Source organism: Bombus flavifrons, chromosome 3 (assembly GCF_040668555.2).
Source record: "Bombus flavifrons isolate JBK064 chromosome 3, iyBomFlav1_principal, whole genome shotgun sequence".
NCBI classification, from domain to species: Eukaryota; Metazoa; Arthropoda; class Insecta; order Hymenoptera; family Apidae; genus Bombus; species Bombus flavifrons.
The window spans coordinates 7,976,146-7,997,839 of NC_138444.1; the positions used below are offsets into that span (position 1 = coordinate 7,976,146).

Below are 21,694 nucleotides of genomic sequence, written 5' to 3' on the forward strand. Positions count from 1 at the left end.
ACGACGGACATTGCCGATTTTCTCTATCGTATTTCTAAGCAGACTTAGCCCTGTCTCGTTGGTAATCGACGTATCATCGACACTCTGTGCTTCCTGTGCTTCAGCACAGCTGTCACGTGTCTTTCATTTTCACCGTTGTCGTTCTCGTGACGAACCTTCCGTTAAGCGAATGAAACAATTTCGTCCATAGCAGCGATGAAAGTAATAAAGTAACTCGCTTCTTTTACGATGTCCTTAAACTCAGTTTTCATTGCACAATTTGAAGTTCGGACTTCAAACTATATTCCTATCTCAACAAACGTATAAAATGAATGTTCTTTGGGAACAGTAACTTGTCCTATTACTTTTATTAATAAAGTTTTTTTATATACGTAATGGACACATTTCCGGTCAGATATATATTTATTAAATTTATATAATAACAATACGCATGTATTTGTATAATAAATATGCGTATTATATACGTATATTTTAAGTATAATTTACGTACTTTTAATACATATTCATTATTTTTATTATATAAATTTATTTATTATATACACGGTCATATATTTATTATATAAATCTCCTGTATTTTAATTCAAAATTAATTTTTCACAAAAATTCCTATAACTGAAAAAATATTCAATATTAACTTATTGTGGTTCAACGGTCAAGCAATAGCATAAAAAAGGCATATTTTTGTATTATGTGACAGTCGTGAAATGTGTTACCAAGATGAAAAGGAATTTAAAAATTAATTTTCTATTCTGCTAAGTTCCACAATGGAAAGTATTAAAATGTAAATGTAGGCAAGTAAATGTGGACAAAACTGTCGTTTGAGAATTATTAAATGAAGTGGCTGTTGGCGATAATGTTCGATTTCAATTCGATTGAAAGACGATCGTCACGGGAACGAGAATCGGAAAACAGGGAATGGCGAGGGAGAGAAAACATGTTTTCGATCATTAAGCGTCATTTCCATTCCAGCTACGGTCTCCGGGGGAAACGAAAGAATGTATTACATTCGGATCGCGTTTCGCCTCGATTTTCTCCCCTCTTCGTGTTGTCGTTATTTTCTTTTTTTTTTTTTATTGCGCGGAAAGAAAGTCACCATTCGTTTTCGCCGACCGATGGACAGTACGATGTTGAAAAGGAAAAGAAAAAATAATTGAAACCGACATGGTCCTCTTATTTTCGTCGACTTTGATTGGCCTATGCTGGAGTTCTCTGGAAAACATAAAAATATTGATTTAGGAGGCAAAATCAGATAATTATTAATTATATCTATTTGAGGGCCGAGTTCGATTTGAAATACGTTTAATTAAGTGGCAAAGAATTAATAGAATTTTCTTCACGACATATAACTTCACTACTTCGTTAATTTTCATTGTTAAAATATATAAAATTAGCAATGGCTGTTCTTTCGAATTAAATGAATATACCAGCAATTATTACTACAATATTTATACTAATGCTACAGTGATTACCACCTGTATAATAACTATAAAATATAGAAGATATTACAACCAATTAAATAAAAATTGTATTTCAAGGGTGACGATCAAATAACCTGAGAATTCTTTCACTGATTAGCAGAAAGCATAATTAGTATACGATAGCAGGCGACCTTAGGGGATCTTAAGGCGCGAATGCGCCTTCCCCGTTTCAAAGTATTTACAACGGGACGACCGTTCGACGGGGTAATTAGCGATACCAGCTAATTGACCAACGATACTGCGAGCGTTTAATGACGCGGCTCTAATTGCCGGCGGTCATCGCGTATTTTTCTTCCGTGTTCGCCAGTGAAACGGATTAACCGGATGTATAATTGCACGTAGTGTATCCGGCGGTGTAATCAGTTCAGGGAATCGTATCGTTCGTTTCTATCGAGGAGCACGCGAGGATTGTAAAAGAACGAGAGGAAATCCAAGTCTCACCTTGGCCTCCTCGACTTTATTTAAGCCGACGCATTGAATAATATGCGAGCGAACTCGCGTTTTAAATAGTTGTCGAGAGGAGGTAAGCTACACGGTACCGATACTCGTTAAATATTAATTACACCACGGAATGTTTAGTAATTTAGAGCAATTTAGGGGGTGGGAGACGGGATAACAGGGATGGAATTCGGTTGGTTTACTTATCGTCTTTTATATCGGACGCTTGTTTATCGAGCCTGGTAAACAACCGTCTGGTAAATTTCCCGAGGAATTTGTTGCACGGATAAAGAGGGTGGTTTATTTCGTCGGCTCGATATCGGAGGGTCAGTAGGGGAGCACAAAATAAGCGTAACATACTGGTTTTTATAGCAAATGAAAAAGCAACAGAGACTTTCTGAATAGGTAATACGAACCTTTTTCGACCCGAGTTATTTCTGTCAAGGGAAAAAATATTTCTTTGCGTATACTCGTTATTCCTCGGGACTTAAAAAACAAGAGGATTTCAATGTTGTTGAGAAAAGATAATTCAGAAATAGATATTTCTAATGTTTCCATTCACAATCATTGAGATTTACATGGGATCTGAACTCTTTCTGATCTCGATCGTTTCTTTCAAATGAAAAAGAGATATTTCTACTAAAATCTCAATATGGGAGAATCTTTCCACTAAAAATTTAATATGCTGTCAATCAATTTCACGATGAAACGATTTTTACGTTTGATCTTGATTAAATATATTCTACCTGTAATCTAAGAAAATCAAATTCTCTTGGGCGTAGAACAGAAAAGAGAGAAAGAACAGTCATTACGAAAGATAATAAACGATAAAACAGGATCAGCGAACGAACTGGAATTCGAAGTTCGATAGAGATAACGGAGAATGGAAGAGGTTGGTATGGTTCTCCAGAGAAGTTCCTCGCGTACGCCAAAGATAAATAGAAATGTCCCCGTCCGGGATCCACGTTCCGCGGATGCCAGGAGCATCCCCGACATCGCGCTCTACGCTTTACGTCGTCGGGGTCCGGTTTCACGGTTTCGAGTCTCGTAAACTTCACGCTTGATCACGGCGTATCGCACATGCACCGTAAACGATCGCTTCATGCTTGGTCCTCGTCGAGATCTCGGGCGTGAAACCTTTTCTTCTTTTTTTTTTTTCTATTCCTTTTACATTTCTTCTTTTGGTTCGAAACGCAAAAACGTGTCGTGTGAGCTTGTGAATCGTCGTGGATCCCACGGGGGCTAGAAACGACATCTGGGTGTATCGTCAGCTTCTTCGAAAATTTTGTTCAGTTAATTAGAAAGTCGAGAAATGTTCTCACAAAAGAAGACCATTTAACTGTGATCCAACATTTTAATCGCGAAATTTATAGCTGAAATCCTAAAATTTCTCACAATTTGTTTGTTCACGATTAGAATTCTATGTGAAGGAAATTAATTTCGGAAATTATTTTGATTAAGAAATTAATAAATTTTGAAGTAGATTTACTTCGGTGGATTTACATTTTTAGATATAAAACCTATAATTGTATTAATCAGGAAACTACTGAGTATGAAAGACATTTAAATTCAAATGTTCGATTAGGAAATTTATAGTTAAAATCGTCGAACTTGGCTTGATTTGTTTATCCATAAGAATTCTCTTCGCATGATTTATTTGAAATATTTTTGTAATAATATCGAGTTGGAAATTTCGCGCCGAAGCGTGAATCAGTATTCATGGAATTATTTATAGGACTATTACCTGTTCAGTGGAATCGAAGAATGCATTAAATTAAAATACCAGAGGCAGACAGATCGAAAGTTTTTTCAGCGCTGTCCGCGAGTAGGCTCGCTAGAGCATGGACTAGCGATAAAAAAGTAGGACGCGTCGAATGATCGATTAGTGGTAATTTTTCGAAGAAACAATTGCGAAACCTTGGCGTCGTTTCGCTCCGGTCGAAATCGAAATAAGCCAACTGGCGGTGTGTCTTTCTTGTTTTCTGTTTCGCTGTACCAGAAGCGCAGTCAGGTAACTCATCAACCATACGAACCAAAAGGCAGAGAGAATGTAAGGAAAAAAGAACCAAAACGAACGAGATACTGTGTGAAAGAGATTGAAAGGAGGAGAGAAAGAGAGAGAAAGAGGAACATTAGCATTATACAAAGCAAAAAGCAACAAGATCACTGGGAGATTGAGACGAATGGCTCGAAATTTCAAACGGACAATGACCTTCATTTTCCAATCTTTAATTTCCATTGCGATATTCGATATTAATAAATTCATAAAATAATTTCAACGAGATCGACCAAATTTCTTGCACGATGTAACGATTCTAATTGACGACCGCAAGGTAGATAAGTTTCATTTTTTACAGAGAAAAAGTTCAGTATATTGCTGATTAAAGGGCTAGTAGCAAAACTGATTCATATCAAATTTTTCAAATTTTTCCACCTGTACAATAACGTGTTTCAGTAATCAGAAGCAGGACTTGAGAAATGATAAAATTAATGTTATAAAAATTGATCTATGATATGCTTAAAGTAAGAAAATCAAAAAAGATATACTTATCACATTATTCTCTTGTGATCTTCAATTTAATACCAGGAAAAACGTAACTTTTGCTATATTAAACTTGTACAGCGATAACGCAGATGGCCGGTGCTGGTGAATATTGCAGAGAGGCTTTATCGTTTCCAGGGACGTCGTTAACGCGAGAAAAAGACGATACGTAGGCAGTGGGAAAAAATTCTGAAACACCGATATAAATTACGTTAAGCGTGATTAAAGGCACGAACTTGTGCCTTTATCCAGTGATCCGTAATTTTTTACAGACTGCACGCGAACGATTTATATCCTCATCGGCCGACGATCGTTAATCGATATGATTTATATCCTTGTGGTAGTCCCGCTCGATTAGTAACACACGAGAGCTCCATTGGACGACCGTGATTCGTTGCGATTTGCGGTCGCTATTCGAGACAGGTTCGCTTAATCGAGCCTCGTACTTCCAACGGTTTATCGTTTATCCGGATCGAACGATTTGTTAAGCTTCCTCTGATCTTCGTTTTTAGGCGTCTTCAACCTTTTGCCTTATCAATCAAACGAACGGGTACTTAAGTCTTGAATTATTGTTTTTAATGGCTTGATTGGCCAAGAGCGAAAGGTTAAACGCGAATAGAAATATCGTTTTCTTATTACTTTTTCGCTCATGTATTGTGTGCATGAAATATGACGCGTTGCTTGTAGGCATTCTTTTAAATAAAAGAATAGATGCGATTTACTGGCTACCATGATATAAAACGACGTGTAATCTCGTGATAAAGTATATCATCCTATTCCTTGCACCTTTCTCCGCGGTCTGTATATTTCAAAATGGTAGAGACGTTGTGGAAATACCATTGGAAAATAGAACGTTCGAGGATATTCGTACAAAAGTTCCTGTTTCATTTTGAAAATTCTCTTTTTTAAAACATTATCACCTTCGTTATAATACTCGGGATGATACCGTTTCGTTTCATGGACTTTGTTTACGTAGAATCTGTATTTTTTGAACTTTGGTAGAAAAGTTTCTCGTGCAAGGGATACATGACATTTTCTTCACCTTGCTTCTTTATCGTGCTTGTTACCTCGTTTCGAAAAGGCAACAGGCTGATAGGTGACAAGAGGTTAATAATGTCAGCTGTCCGCGTTTATCGATTTAATCGAAGTTTCATATCCTTTGTTGTAAAAGAAGCGCCACGAATTTTTCGCGAACGGAAAACATTTCATACATAAATTCCGAATTCCTGTCCTAACCAGAAACAATTTTCTCATTCTAGTACTTTGTTGTCTTTTAACATGTTATTCGCGATAGAAATCACGCGGCTGCACAGAATGAAATTATTTCGTTTTCGAGCGTTATGTAATTAAATGTCGAATTTCTGTCATTAACAGAAATATTTTTTCAAATTAATTTACAATTTTATTTTGATGCGTCGTATTTTATATTATAGTACTTTCATATTTTTTATAAGTCTTTGTTGTAAAAATGGGGTCGTAATTTTTTGAGCAGCAAGAATAATTCGTTATCGAACGTTACGTAACTAAATTTCGGGCCTCTATCGTCACGTTGAGGTGTTTCAAATTAAAAAAATTTAATTTCCTTATCAACTCAAACGGCAAATCGGTAGATTAAATTTTTCATTTGCTCTATGCTATCATATATACATATATGAACGAGTGATCATAAACGTCTGAATGATTCAGTCGATAGAATCGATCCATCATCGTGCTGCACAGGTCGTTTCAAAGACACTCGACAGGTTACGAAGGCCATTACAGGCGTAGTTCCCTGTATCGTTGCGAATTTCGTGGCCGTTCCAATCTCCCCGTGGTTTTCGAGTATTCATACTCGCGTATTCACGTCCATGTACACATAGATACATGCATACACACATTGAATAACGATCGATGTCGCATGAAAGTGTAATGCGCAGATCGGCCGGGCTTGGGACTAGAGGGCGACCAGTGGCACAAGAGAAAGGAAGCTAATGATAAAACAGAAAGACAGAGGAGAATTTTTGTTCGACGAAAGATTCTATAGATTCTCTTTCTATAGAGACTCGTTCACTGTCGATTTTAGATTGTACAAAAGTAACGACCCACATTACGGTGCTTGTATATAGAGACGGAAATTTTCCAGTGATTAGGAACGTGGTTGCACGGTATGCGGGTAAAGGCTGGAGAAGGTAATTTCGCTTCCAACAATTTTTTCCCCGTTTGAGAAATTTGTAGGAAGTTGGTTTAACGAGGTTGATTCAGTTCCCTTAAAATAGATATCTTCGTCGTTTTTCCTATGTAATTAGAGGAATTGAATTTTTGGACGATGATAATAAAATGAGGAACCTAGAATATATAAAACCAGTCCTAATTTCTCGAGTTTTCGAATAATTTACATAAAATAGAGAGCGAGCATGAAATGGTGAATCGAAGATTATAAACGTGAAAGTCAAGGTTTCGAGAATTCGAATCAATTCGTAATTAATCAAGTTGTAGCTCTATCTTCTCTGCTACGACATGTTTTTATAACTTGAAACGCTATATTGAATATTTCATAGTAATAAATGTAGAACGTAATTTTGTGAAAGCTAGCAGTGCATTGAGTTACACCGCTATGATCCTCGGTCCTCTGAATTAAATTATACAATATTTATGTAAAGTGCTCGTGACAATAAATCGAGTCACTGGCTTGATCGAGTCGAAGAGTCGTTAAAAGTAGGAACAGGTGGCTGAGTTGACCTCGCGACCAATTCCCACCGGAGAAGATCAGAATGCAGGTTCGATTGTCGTCCTCGTTTTCGACGCGTTTCGATCGGCGATTTCTCCGTGGTTGGCGCACGAGCTCGCTCGTTTTGGTATTATCGAGAGTTCTTTTGCCGAGCGAGCACGCGTGATAAGGACAGATTAGCCTGGAAACGTCGTCTGAATTCCTTTCGACTAAGCTAAGTCGAGGAGACTCGATCTCGAGAGATGATAAAAGATCGAAGTAAGGAAGACGAGTAGTTTCAGCCTTTAAACATGTGCCACATATGTACTTACTTCTTTTATTCCTCTTTTCACTGTTGGCACAGTCGAGCATTCGTCACATGGTTTAGTTTTTTACACATCGAATTTGTTTTTCTGTTAACACGTCAGCTATCGATGACGCGTATATCGGTATCACGTGTGTAACATATGTGGACATTATTTTGTAATATGTAGTACATATGTATACATAGCAGTTACTCAAGAAATATATGATTTTGAGCGATATAATTTTTGAGTAATTATATCAGTCAAAATGGTATATCTCTTGAAAATTTTTTAATTCTATCTATATTAGCTTGTTTATTATTTTCTATAAAGTTTCTTAATATAATAAATGCTCTCTTTCATTATGATAACAAACATGTTAACGTTTGGATTTACAAAAAAGTGAACAATCGGAGGCAAGTGTGGGAGTTAAGAAACGCCGAGCGGTAACGTGGAGGACATAGCAAGTTTCCGGCCGATGTTTATTAGCTTAAGTTGCGTGCGATGAGTTATGCAACTAGGGCGAGCGGTACGTTTTGTTTAGTCGGAAGCAAGAGGAAAAAGGTGGCGGTGCAAAAAGTCGAATGTTATAACAGAGTTTATCTTCTTATGACCTCGTTTTTGTCACTGGAACTACGGTGTCTTACCGCGAAATTTTCTCGTCGTTTCCTTCTTTTTCCGCGTAAGGGATTTTAGATACAGTCTCTTCAAAGAGCATCAAGAAAAAATACAGAAATAACAAAGAAAAATTAAACATGAAATACTAAATATTCGTTGTAGCAGTTTATAAATTACTTGCTTATTATTTTCCAAAAACAAATTATATGTACATTTTTTATTCTGCATTTGGTCAAAAACTTCGTTTAAAATAAGGAAAAATGAAATTGTTCGTTTAACTGGACCATTTCTTCATAATAAAATTCGCGAAAGTTTGCGTGGAATGTTCATAAAGACAGAATCCTTTCTCTGGTCTGCTCCGTTCTTCCGACGATTTATCGTCGGGACTTCGCAATTATAATAACCGAGAATACCTCTAGGCTTAGCACGCCGGCGTTTCGTTGCATGACAGTGTATGATGCATATGCGCATAGTTTATGAATTCATAGAAGAAAACGTGCACACACAAACGCACATGTATACCTACACACACGCGCATCTCTCTTATATATTTATCCAAGTAATTTCCATTACATTCTTGCGGACAGGCACGAATGCGAAATTTTTTAGCATTATACGAAGCCCATTTAAGGTAACGTGTTGAGTTATAAACGAAGGAAACTAATTGAAAAGCGAAGAAAGAAACTATAGAAATATCGAACCGATAAATACGCGGATTTAAGATAAATTGAGAAATTAAAATGACAAATGATACATCTAATTACACGTGTCAGAAGTGACAATTTTTGATACAACGAAATAATAGTTCATAATTGGCAGTTACGAATTTATAATGATTATTTCGAAGTATTCCGAACGTCTCTATTCATCTCGTTCAAAAAGAAAACAAATTAAAGAAAAGAAAAAAAAGAAAGAGACTCGGAGGAAGAATGAAATCGGAATGACACTGTTGAAACAAAGCTAGAAAATTACAGAGCTAGAAAATTACAAAGCTAAAACAAAGGTACAAAAAGAAGGAAAATTAATATGTCGGTATTTATACAGGCAGAGCACCGGCATACCTCGCGTCCATATTTCATCATCGACGTCTTTGAAGGAAAATAGAAAGAGGGCGTTCTCAAGGCGGAAATCAAGTTCTTAAATGGGCTTGAGACACGCGGCGAAGTTTTATTAAGCCGTGGCGACGACGACACAAGTTCGGCAGGGGCAACACGAGCCTCGCGTAACGAGCTCATTGTTCCTTCTTATCTCTTTTATCAACCGGATTAATCTTTGCTTCCTCAGCTTACTGGCATGGAAAGAGATTAATTTACCAGCGGAACAAGATTCCCATGGCTTCAAACAGACCAAGTTTATTCGACGTCCATCTGGTCCGAACGCCAGATTTCGTTCCTTTTTCTTTATTTCTTTTTTGTATGTATAGAATATAATAATTTCGTCCTTGTTCGCGCGAATAACTGGTCATCGATTGTATCTAGTCTTGCTGAATAATGCGACCGGGTTTTATTCTCTGTCCAGGACAAATATCTGGGGAATTAACTATTCATGATGCTTCGTGCTTTGCAAGTATAATCCCGTGTCCTTTGCCGAGCTATATTTTTAATATTTTATTCTTTCTCTTGGCAATATGATGCACTAGATACCTAGATTCTAGATCGAATTTACATTGGTTTTTATAATTCCGGGAATTGAGGATTATACTCGTGTCCCGAAAGTTTCGTGATTAATGTTTCAACGATGGGCCTTTTGTGAAGAGCGATTTAAAAAATTATTTAAAATATTGATACGAAAGCTTAAGAATATATTAAGAAAGCTTTGGTTATTGTTATATCTACGTACGTTACTTATTTAATATTTATATTTAATATTAACTTAATATATTTAATATCTAATATACGTCATTTACATTGTTTAATCTAATAGAAATTACAACGAGTAGTATACTTTGAATATTTTATATATTTTTGAATAGATATATAATATATAAACGTTTGCAATTCAGTAATTATTTAACATAGAACATATGTTGGCGCGGTACGTCGTTAAAGTGTAAATCTATTTAATTTCCCTTTTTATTTATTTTTATTTCAGTAAATGACCGAGGAAAGTTTTGTGCGCGTTGCTTCACATAACAGAGAATGGAGTCAGATTTATGACGCGCTTCGCAGTTTTAGATACCGGTTAATGAGCTAATTAACACGGTCTTGCGCGGCATTCAATTAAAATGATACAAAAGATAGCGTAAACGCCTGGCTCAGTTTGATCGCTATTAAGTTGCAGCTAATTTGTGTAATGTATAATGCATCGAAACATACGTGGCGTAGAATCTCATCAACCACGGTACCGTTACTTGGAACTTTTGCCTAATTAGTTCAGGCTAACGAGAATCTATACTATTCTTCTACGTACATGTTCTTCCTTGGAATAAAGGGAAACTCTATTTTGAATTAATTATTCCTATCATCTCTGATCATTACAATTTTATCATCAACATGTTCTTTATTTAATACTCTTTCAACATTTTTTAAAAAATATATTCACTTCAATACAACGATCAAACGAAGTTCGAACAAACAAACGTTTTCGCTTCCTTATTGTGACTAATACGTGCTTCGTTTAAAAGAACTGAAAACGCTACAAGAAGAAAAGGCTCATCGAACAATTTGTGCGAGCAAGGAACCGTTCGAACGAATTGGACGTTCAAAGATTTTGTTCGCCATAGATTTGCCAGCAAGAAAAGTATACAACAATTGTCAATACTCTATCAGGGAAAAAGTTATTTTTAAAAGACATTTTATCGTATAAAAACATACATCTAAATAATACGTCATTGAATTCTCGTTGCACGAGCTCGAAAAGTATCATACCACAAATATATTCAATGTATTCGCCAGCCCAACCATAAATATAGTGCGTCGTAATATTCCCTTCTTTCTGCGGAAATAACAAAGACGATCAATTTAACCATAATATTCTGGGATTTCCATACATCACTACAAAAGCACACAACCAGGAAATGGAATATTTCCCAGCAAGTAGGTAAATAATGAAAAAGAGAGAAAAGTCGAGAAGAAGGAATACGTAATCTCTTTTCTCATTTCCTTATTTCCTTGTGGTTAGAGTTCTAGATCAGAGGCAAATCCTTATCGCAACGTATTTCCGCAGAAAAATCGTTTTGCATGGCCCTTCTATTACGTTGCTCGCGAGACACAAGAGAACACGCACCGGCACAAAATCGTAATCTCTGTTTTACAAGCAGTTTCACTGTTCTGCATCCGCACTCTACTGCTCCTTCTCGTGCTCCCACTCGTTTTCTTCTCACCTATTTTTCTTTCATTCCCCTTGTTAAGTTTCTCTGTGACATCCCTTATTTCTATCTTCGATTTTACTTTGTCCTCCTTAGATAAAATACGATACCCGTTATTTCGAAATTGAAGAAAACCAAAGTTTTATCATACTTTTCTTGTGCTGTCTTCGCCTTTCTTCGTTCAAATAAAGGCATTTAGCGAAGATAAGTCGAGACCTAATTTTCATCTTTCAGAATATATTGAAATATCTGAAGTTCAGAATATAAAAGTGCTAGATAAAGCATTTTAACTAAGGAGAGCAGCAACCAAACTTCCCTTTACGTTATTTATGTTATTTCACTTATCAACACAAGAAGCTAACCCGATTTTCTGCCCACGGCGCGTTTTCATCAGAGACTCGCAGGAGGTGTAACACGTTGGCGGTGGCTGCGATCAAAAATGGGAGTTTTACCTCGTCATGTTACACGAACGGCCCACCCTCTTGCATTCTAATGGATCAATTTCCCTAGCCGCGATTTATGGAGCCTCAAAAGCGGCTCATGATACAGTCTTGGCTCGAGGAGATTATGGCTACGTCTCTTCTTCTACGTCTATTCTCTTTTTCTTGTTTTCTTCTTTTTCGATTTTCATCGTGTCGTTTCTGCGGCGTTTCGCTTGCTATTTATGGGAATTTTTGTGCCTTTACTCGCAATTTGAAGATTGAAGAATTCGAAGCATTCCTCGTACGATTTTAAAACGATTTTATAGAAATAATGCATTAACCTTCTAACAGTGTAATAAAATAGCGAAACATTTGGAATTAATGATTAAGAAATAATTGTTTCTTTATCGTTAGAGTTTCTCGTATTTCTGGTATCAGATATGAAAAATAAGAATTTTCAATTTCTTTTTTTGATAGGAAATAAGTATTAATAATTGCATTATGCATGTGATTGCTTTTGTTTTGTCATTTAATAATGATATGAAATTTGTAGTATAATTGACAGTTCGCGCGAATTTTTCTTGGTTTATACTGGCTTGAAAGAGTCGATCGAGAAGCATAAGAGAAAGAAAGTACAAGCGAGGAAATCTTTAGCATGATAAAGTTAAACATTGCGCGTTAAAGCACATCAGAATAGAAAACACTTGTACCACTTTTCAATTGAATTCCTCAACCGTATTACGGGAAAAGTTTCCACGTTCGACGTTAAACTGTTTAATAGATTGCGACCCAGTTGGAGATAATTTATTTTGTTGCGAATTTCCTAGAGATTCGTTCCATGTGGTTGATTATGTGCAAGGATTAGCGCGATTAACTAGTAATTGTGTTAAATATTCAATTTAAACTCATGCAAATGGTTCGCTATTATTACAAACGTTAGGTCGGTACAATTCATTCAAAATATCCGATCTGTCATAATAACTATTATGTTCAACATTTCTATCCTATATAAAAAAAGACGAATAAAAATCGAAAAAGGAGGAAAAAGAGATTGGATAGATCAATAATTTCCACGCCACTCTTCTTTCCATTCACTGTTCGAGCGATATCGAAGAATAATTTATTTAAGTGTTTTTAAATGCCGCCACGTGTCTATCAAATTTCTCTCAATCGCGGGTGCACTTTTAGTACGATCGTACGGAAAAAAGTTGGAAAGAACGCGCCCTGGGTGGAAGGTTATAGCGTGCACTGGTCGTGGACCAGTCGCCAGACAGCTTCCGGTCTGATGGAAAGTCTGTGAATTGTTCTCAGGGGTGGGTGTCTACATTTCGAGGGTGGAGGAGGGTTCGGTGGCCGAACGTGCTGGACTCAGGCCAGGAGACACCATCTTGGAGGTAAACGGCACACCCTTCCGGGCGGTGACCCACGAGGAGGCCCTCAAAGTGAGTTTCTACTTTCATTTTCCAAACCAGAAACATAATATCACCCGGTTTACGTAACGATAAATCACACACACATACACGCGCTGGCGCGTGTTTCCAGCTCATTCTATTGCATGCGCCGATCGTATCACAGTAGATTTTAACGATCGTTGTTCTCATTGTAATGTTGTATTTTATCATTGTGTCATCTCATGTGTTATATTCTATGACAAACATAAGGAAATTTTTGTCGCACAGAGATTTCGATTTTTATATTTAGGCGTCGATCTTTATAAAAGCGACAAGGATTGGATCAATGATCGATGATATCGATATTCTTGGAATTGAAATTTCAGATTGAGTTACCGTGGTACGCTTTGATAAAAATTTGCTTATGTCGATATGTGTGCGATGGAAATTCTATTTCTTTAGATTGTAGGCGTTGATTTGACAATCGTTACAGACTCTATGTAGAGTGACTACCACATACGAACCGATACCGTACCGAAGTCTTTGAATTTTGGAACGTTTCCCTAAACACGATTCGTTGGCTACGTGCCTGATCACGAGCAAAAATCAGTGTTAAATCATTCTAACCATTGGTGCGCAATCGATCGTGGGTGTTTTGTATTTATGAGTGACCTTAAGAGCCATCCCATCGATCGCAAATACCAGCCTGGCTCTCAGCTAAATTATGTGGGCTGGGGCAGACGATTTCCTTCGATAAGTGTTATCTGACGAACGGAACGGTTCGAGCGCTTTTCTAGAATATAAATATCCTTCATCTCATTTTCATCTTCCAATAAATTTCAATCACAATTGATAAAAACAAGGAAGGCTAGAAAATGATATTCCAGCCTTGAAATAGATCAAAATTTGAAGATTATGCGCTTTAAAATGCATAAACATAACGAGATACTAGAAATATCCAGAAAGTAACGGACAAAAGTAGGAAACGCTTTCTTCTTTAAAAGTTCGTTTTGTCTGAATCGGTTTCGATTGATGCCAAAGAGTGCTTCCGGCGGTGTAGTACTGCAGATATCTTTGATCTTTGTTCTCAATTATTCCAAGTGTTCTTCGTCACTTCTCATCTATAAGCTCCGCGCTTCTATACCATCTCTTTCCAGCCTGACTTGCATAATTTCAAATTTCGTATCAAGAATACGTACAGTAGTTCCAACTTTGCGAATCGTTGCTTTAAATCGAACTCCAACTTCCAACTTCCAACTTCGACGTTCAATTCTACCCAATCCTAAAATAAACGCTTGTCAGTTCGGACTTTATCGAAGGAGCAAAAATTGCGCAAGATACCCAGCGCGTTATTTAATTTAACTTGGAAGCTCGTCCGAGATCACGAAGGATTATAGTGAAACTTTCAACTATATTACCGTGTTTTATAAACGAGGTTAGCCCGCTTCCAACGTTAGCTCGAAATATCGCTTAAACATTTTACATCGTAATTTTCGAGGAATTCTTCTTATAAGAAGCGCCGACACAGCGAGCGTCCGAAACGGTGGTAAACATTTCTTGGAGTTCGATCGCTGTTTCATCTATGAAATTATTAGATCAAGGTTGGCAATGCTCTGTAGGTTTTCTTTTAAGATGAAAGAAGTAGATTGCTTCTGAAAAATCTTCTGCTTATCTGAAAATTCGTTACTGCTGCATTTTTCATTTTGTTTATTAACATGAGCGAATGGGTTCCTCCTAAATTTTTCTACATGATATCTATCTCGACAAAGCAGAAACAAAATTCGTGGTCTTTTGTACGAAACGAAAACTTTCTCGATGCAGAAGGTACCCAAATCATAAGAAACATAAAAAGAAATGACACTGCCACCAAACCTTGAAGATAACAATGTAAATCCTGTGTAAAAGAAATGTCTAAAACCTTGAATACCTTGAAAATAAATTACTCATTGATATATAAAAAGCAGAGAGAAAAAAAACAGAGAGTAAAAGGGGACAATTTTATTGAACGACTCAATAGAAGCGCCTGTGCAAGGTTCGAGCGCTTGCTTGATAATCGAAGCTCCCTGACGATCCTCTGAAAAAAATGTATCCAAAAGGAGAGACGGGTTCGATCAATGACTTTGTTCGATGGACCGCCAGGTTTCTCTTTCTCTCTCTCTTTCTTTGTCCATCGTCGAGGTCTGAAATTCCGCGGTGTCGAGCATGAAAAAATGAGAGAAATGGGCGGAAGGGAGGGTGAGTACTATCGACTGGCCGGATGGAAAAGAAGCGTTGCTCGGAGCCACGCCACGAGTAATCTCTGGTGTAAACGCTTCTGATGGGTATCTCTGGATCCGGTAGCTCATCATACTCTCGTAGTAGCTCCAGAGTTTCTAGACAAAAGCCCGTCGACAATGGCCCATCAGGGTATCAGACTGGTTCGGTGAAGAGGCACATACCTCGGTGAAAACCGCCTCGGAATTTCGAATACATGGCCCAAGTTCTCCTATCCTCTATCGATGCTGTGTGGCTACTTTAGACACGGGCTATCTCGCTGTTTGGGAACAATAAAAATAATATATTCGACCCTGTTTCAGGGTTACAGGCATCTTCACCCTCGAGAGTGACTTAGCTAGAAGCGGAGAATTATGTATTCAAATTACTTGGTAGCCTCGGTTCGTCGATATTTCTTTGATATAGCTGTAACGAGTATAGAATATTGTTTGGTTTAAAGAAAATTTTGGTGATTTAATGGTTCAGAGCAGTGAATGGTTAATTATTTTGTTATTGTAGGGTGGAAAGTTGTTAGGAAGGAAATATATTTACGTAGCATATGGTGATGGGCAAAGGATGGTTTAAATTTTTTAGATAAAATTATATTTGATAAGAGTAGTGGATATGTATGTGAAAAATACGAACGTGTACACGCGTACGAATAATTTTTCTACGTTTGTTACATAGCAGTTAAAAACTGGTTCAACTTGTACAAAGAGCTATTGTTAATACCGTAGTAAACACTATTTGTTACATAAAAACTCAACAGAAAATAAGACAAAAACGTAAATGTTCAGTTGCCGAAAAGCTACCCGTTTAAGTCGCCAATTGAACGCGGCTCGAAACAAGAGAACTATCGCCTGTTACTTCTCTGCTTCTCACAGATACTTATTCCATCGCCTGTACGCAAATTCACTCTGGCTTCCAGAGAAGATATCGGTGTCCTTCTTTCCTCCCTCTGTTAAGAAGTTATTGTATTTCTGAAAAGTTTGTGAAAACCAATCTCGAGAGAGATACGAATCGGTGATTCTACTAGTTCGCGGCCTTGAAACTTACGCTCCTCGTTCTATTGAAACACGTAAAAAAAGAAATCTAGTAGAATAAACAAGATCCCAGTTACAGAAAAGTATCCGTAGAAGTAAACTTCACTGCCTGAGGGTGCTCTTTGCAATTTAACATCTCCAAAATCACAAACAAGCACGATCTCTCTCTTTCTTCAGTCAATTTTTCTCGGGTTGTTAAAAAAAATCCGTAGAGTTTTCGACAGTCTATTTATTCTATCTTTTTCTATATATTACATATTTGATAAGATTTGGAGAAAATTATTTATTACGTATTTTTACAAATTACTGTCTAATTAGTGAAAAGATGGCGCAACCTTGACCCAGATGACTTCAGGAAATTGGAAGAGCCGCGATTCCTGAATGATTACGATAGGTCAAATGGTTGACCCAGTTCGACAATCCACGGATTAAGTTTCCGGTGTGTTCGCACTGCTCGTACTGGATAACAGTGTCGCATATTCGTTCTCGTAATCAAAACGAAGTTTCGTTGATTCAAGGTCCACCTATCGAGCTCCAATTTCCGCCCCGGACTTTGTACTGTCCTATTGCTCAAATTCCAGTGTCGGCTTGCATACAAACGTTCTATCCAGAATTGGAATACGTTTGTGGTTTTTCCTCACGTTCGTTTGCGATTGTTACTATGAATGTTTATATTTATTCAGGAACTTAATCTTATTCTGGTACATGTCAAGCACTTTAAGTGAATATCAAAATAATTGTGCATTATACAGGGTGGTTGGTAACTGGTGGTACAAGCGGAAAGGGGGTGATTTTACGCGAAAAAGGAAGTCGAAAATATAGAATAAAAATTTTTCGTTTGAGGCTTTGTTTTCGAGAAAATCGACTTTGAATTTTCGCTCGGTACGCGTGCACTTTATCACGTCTCGTTATAACGGATCTCACTGTAGATCGTTGTCTCGATGGAAAAATTAAAAAAACGAATTTTTATTCTATATTTTCGACTTCTTTTTTCGTGTAGAATCACCCCCTTTCTGCTTGTACCACCAGTTACCAACCACCCTGTATACGTACGTTAACAAATGATTACTCAATATTTAAAAAGTGAAAAGGATATTCAGATATTGGAAATACGAAATGTCCAAAGTGCAACACTTGTAATATTTAGTAAGTAAAATAAATCTCTATTTAGAATCTATTTTTATTCTTCTTTTCATCTTTGGTAAAAATCCATAAAAAATTCAAAAAAGAAAAAAGAAAAGAAAGAAAAGACCTAATGAGTGTTGTCGTAAAATAAATCGATCAAACTAGTATTTTAAGGAGATCTTCCTGAAAAGGATAAAACTCGTCGTGATATTCTCGATAAAACTCGTCGTGATATGAACGGTGTTCCGGAATTGTTTGCTATTTCGAAAGGCTGTCTCCCGGAGACCGACATCCGGCTCCGGTCTGCTTCTTGTCTGACATCGATCGAACATAAACGCTCGAACGAGCTACGGATTAAATTGCAGTGGCTCGTCGTAAACCGTAACGGTGGCCGTGGCTTGTTATTTCGTAATGGTCGATAGGCGCGGCAGGAGCAAGAAGCGTGGACAGCGCGCGAAAAGTTTGCCAGATTTATGGCGCGTTTTTCCACAGAGTTCATTAGGGCGACGTGGAATTCCGAACCGCGAGATGGAACTTCTGAACTGTACTACGGATGTAATAGACTTTTTGGGGAATTACCGTGCCATTAAACGAAGCCGCTCTAATGCTGTTCAGACACGGTTGCTTCAAATTTCGCCGACGGACAGAGCTCGTGACGTGATAGCGCGGTTATAAATAGCTGATGTTGATTGGAAAGTTTCTCAGAGGAAATATTAAACATTTCATTTTTACATAAACACTACATAAATTGTACATAGATCTACAATACTCAAATAAATTATGCATAAATAATTATAATCAAAATGATGGAATGGAAATAAACGGGTATCTAATGTAATCATATTTTTATTTCTATAAAAGCACGAGTGCATACTTTCCAGTAGTTTAAAATAAATATAATGCGAGTAAGAATACCGGAAATGTATCAGAATTATAATATTTGATACTGCGTTCGAAGATTCTGACATTTGGTTATAAAAAAAGATATGCCAATATAAAGTAAAAACATGTTATCAATTTGGATAGTATTAGCTTGAAATGCCACACTTAATCTCGCTTTATTGTCTCGCGGCCTTTTCTCTCTTATAAGACTACGGCGCCAGTAGAAAAGTCTGTCAAAGGTCAGACAGTAGCTGTGCCACCACGCAATCCAGGCTTTTAAGGGATAAAGTCTATTTGATTTTACCATCACTTAGTGAAATCTGCTATGAATGAAAACTGACGATTATTTTAATAAGAGTAATTTGAATTACGCTTTCTACACAGATATACCAATTATATTAAATCTTAACGACTATACAATAATTTTTAGGGCTAACAGAATAACGCTACAGTAGTGTTCAATTTTTCAAAAAACGAGTGATTTATTTCTATAAATTGATTTATTACAATAAGCACAAATAATCATAAAGACTAATGTAAATTCAAGATGTTTGTATCTTCTGAATAGAGTTGCTCAGTTCACCGAAACAATCTTATCAACATATTACGGTTTACAACTTCTTTAGCTTTTTGCAATAAGTGTCTCAATCATTCAAGAATTGAGCCACAAAAGCCGAAGAAAAATGGTCGAAAAGAAAAAAATGACAACGAATTCACGCTTTCCACTCACGAACGCCTGAAATCACCATTACCCTTCAGCCCGCGCGCTGTCCGATTTTTTTCTCCTAACGTCTCTGTCTCGACTCCTCGGTCGTCGTCTCGGCGCCAGGCGCCCTGGCGCCCTCCGGCAAGAATCCCCGTCATTTATTTTCTCCCTACATAATTCACGAGGCTACCGCGGAAGCTGCCTCAGAATCCCGTCGTTGCCGGAATTCTGGTAAGAAAAGGCGTACTCGTTTCATCGAATGTACGTTTATGGGAATACTCGCACACGAATAACGATAGATCGATGTGAAATTGCTCCCCGCTCCATATCTCTTCGGGTTCTTGTTATCATCGCCACTGTGTATCAACCTGTCCTTTTCTATTTCCGGAAAAAGCCGACTCCTTTTTGACTCCGCCGCATCCACGCCGGATCGATAATTATTTTCAGATCCTGCTCTAGACGATTGGGTTTATACTTTAACGGAATTTTTTTATAGCCCACCTTTTTCACCGTTTGATAAGTATATTGTTATTTTTATTTTTTCTTGATGTCTCTTTCTCAGTGCTTGATATTTCCTCTAACGCGAAGAAGGATTTATTTTGGGGAATTTTTTAATATTTAAGCGCTTTCATATTATTATCTTTTTTCTGTAACATACACGTAAATACACAGAGCATGCAGAAGTGTTAATACTAATTTATTAATTAAAGCCCATGTTTGTTCTTTATCCAACAGATGTTGTAAAGAGTATCACAAGTGACAAATAACAATTTAAAATTGCGTAGTACTCCAAAATAATAGGATATGCTGAGAAGTTTTGAGATTAAAGGAAAGATAAATGAGTGTTCTAAAAGATTAGAATTATTATATACGTTAGTTTTTAGAATTCCTTTAGCGTAATTTTATTTCCGAATCCTTATTGCTTTTTTTCGTTTTCCTGTACTCTTATCTCTAACTTACATTTCTGTGAACACTATCGCACTTGATAATCGTGGGTTTTCTACGACAGTAAAAGTAGCGATGGAAGTAAAAACCAGCCTAAGTAGTTCGAGTTTTAATGCTCGACATTTAGATTATCTATAAGGCAAGCATAAATAACCGAGAACTACTTTTATCTGAAATTGTCGGAAAAAGGTTGAACAAACATGAATTTTCATCGCCAGGAGAAACTGTGAATACGCAGCCATAAATTCGTCTCCCTTTATACCTATTGCAGAAAATACTTGACCCACAAAGATCGCTTGAGAATTCGCGAAAGTGATCGAATCTTTTATCTGTGCCTAGCTAAATGCCGATTGTCATGGAAATGTGCGTTACGAGCCGATTTTGTTGCGGAGGATTGGCGTCATTTCCGCCGCGAGCTTCCACCAACCCATTATTCCACACGTACATCGGCGTTCTTCCATATTTTTACGCTGATTGCAAGTCGTAAAAAAATATCTTGTCATCGGCGAAGAGTAATACAGCTAGCTGTTTAAGGAACTCTTAACCCAGAAAGCGGAAGTTAAATCGCGAGAACGCTTGGAGCAACGCCGACAAGAATGAGCTTTCATAAATATCGAGAATTCATACTTATCGATCTTTCCGAGTAAAATAAAGTTACCATACGAGCATCGTGAGTTCTGTGTAAATTTTTATAGCGTATATTGACAAAATTTGTGAATAACGGTTAAAAATTCACGGACAGAGCTTCGTTACATGGTGTGTTGCGTTTTCTGTTTGCGCGTGAATGTACGTGATAGTACTGCAATACTTTCAAAGAATTCCTTTGATCCACGTGCCTCGAAGCCGCGATAAAGTAACACTTTCCGGCTCCAATGGCGCGGTAACTCAATTCCTTCGTAACGACTTAACTTACGAGCGTTCGGGTGAAGATCATCGAAATGTGAAAAATTCGACTCCAGCGTGGCTATTAAACTTCATGTACGAAAGAACGTTTAGCCAAGAAGTATTCGAATAACGCGGTGATATCGATCCTCTCTACTATTGAATCAACTTTGTCCTAATACAATTCCTTGCAGTAACAAGAGTAATTGAGGTATTAACCAAGATAAACAAAACACTCTGTATAATGAAAAGACTTTCATTGATTAGATTGATTAGACAATCAGCAATGTAGGTGTTATACCGAAAATCTATCCAATGCCTAAACAAGGAAAGCAGAAATCAATCGTCGATGGTGTCCACCCAATAGACGTCGCCAAACTTGTTTACTCGTCTGTAGTCCATCCCCTACGTCGACCGAGGTCGCTTATCTCGAGCGAAATTGATCGAGAAGTATCGCCGGGAATCACGAAAGTGACCAGACCGATAGTCGGTCCCACGACTATCAGAACAACTTCCCGATTTGTCGACGGAACTCGAGTGGCGTCCTCACGAGGATGAAATATACGTAAATTTTAATATTAATTTCATTAATTAGTATTAATACATCTACCAGTTTCATACGAAGCAATTAATCTAAAGTACCAAGAAAACGATTGATCGATGAGAATTTT

At 37.3% G+C, this 21,694-nt stretch overlaps 1 protein-coding gene across 1 annotated transcript in view; it reads left to right on the forward strand.

Annotated features, from left to right (window-relative positions):
- Positions 1–21,694, forward strand: part of dysc (whirlin protein dyschronic) — a 108,189-nt gene that overhangs the window by 35,813 nt on the left and 50,682 nt on the right. The window contains 1 exon segment of the mRNA XM_069109165.1: positions 13,108–13,238. Within this exon segment, the coding sequence (XP_068965266.1) occupies positions 13,108–13,238 (131 nt within the window).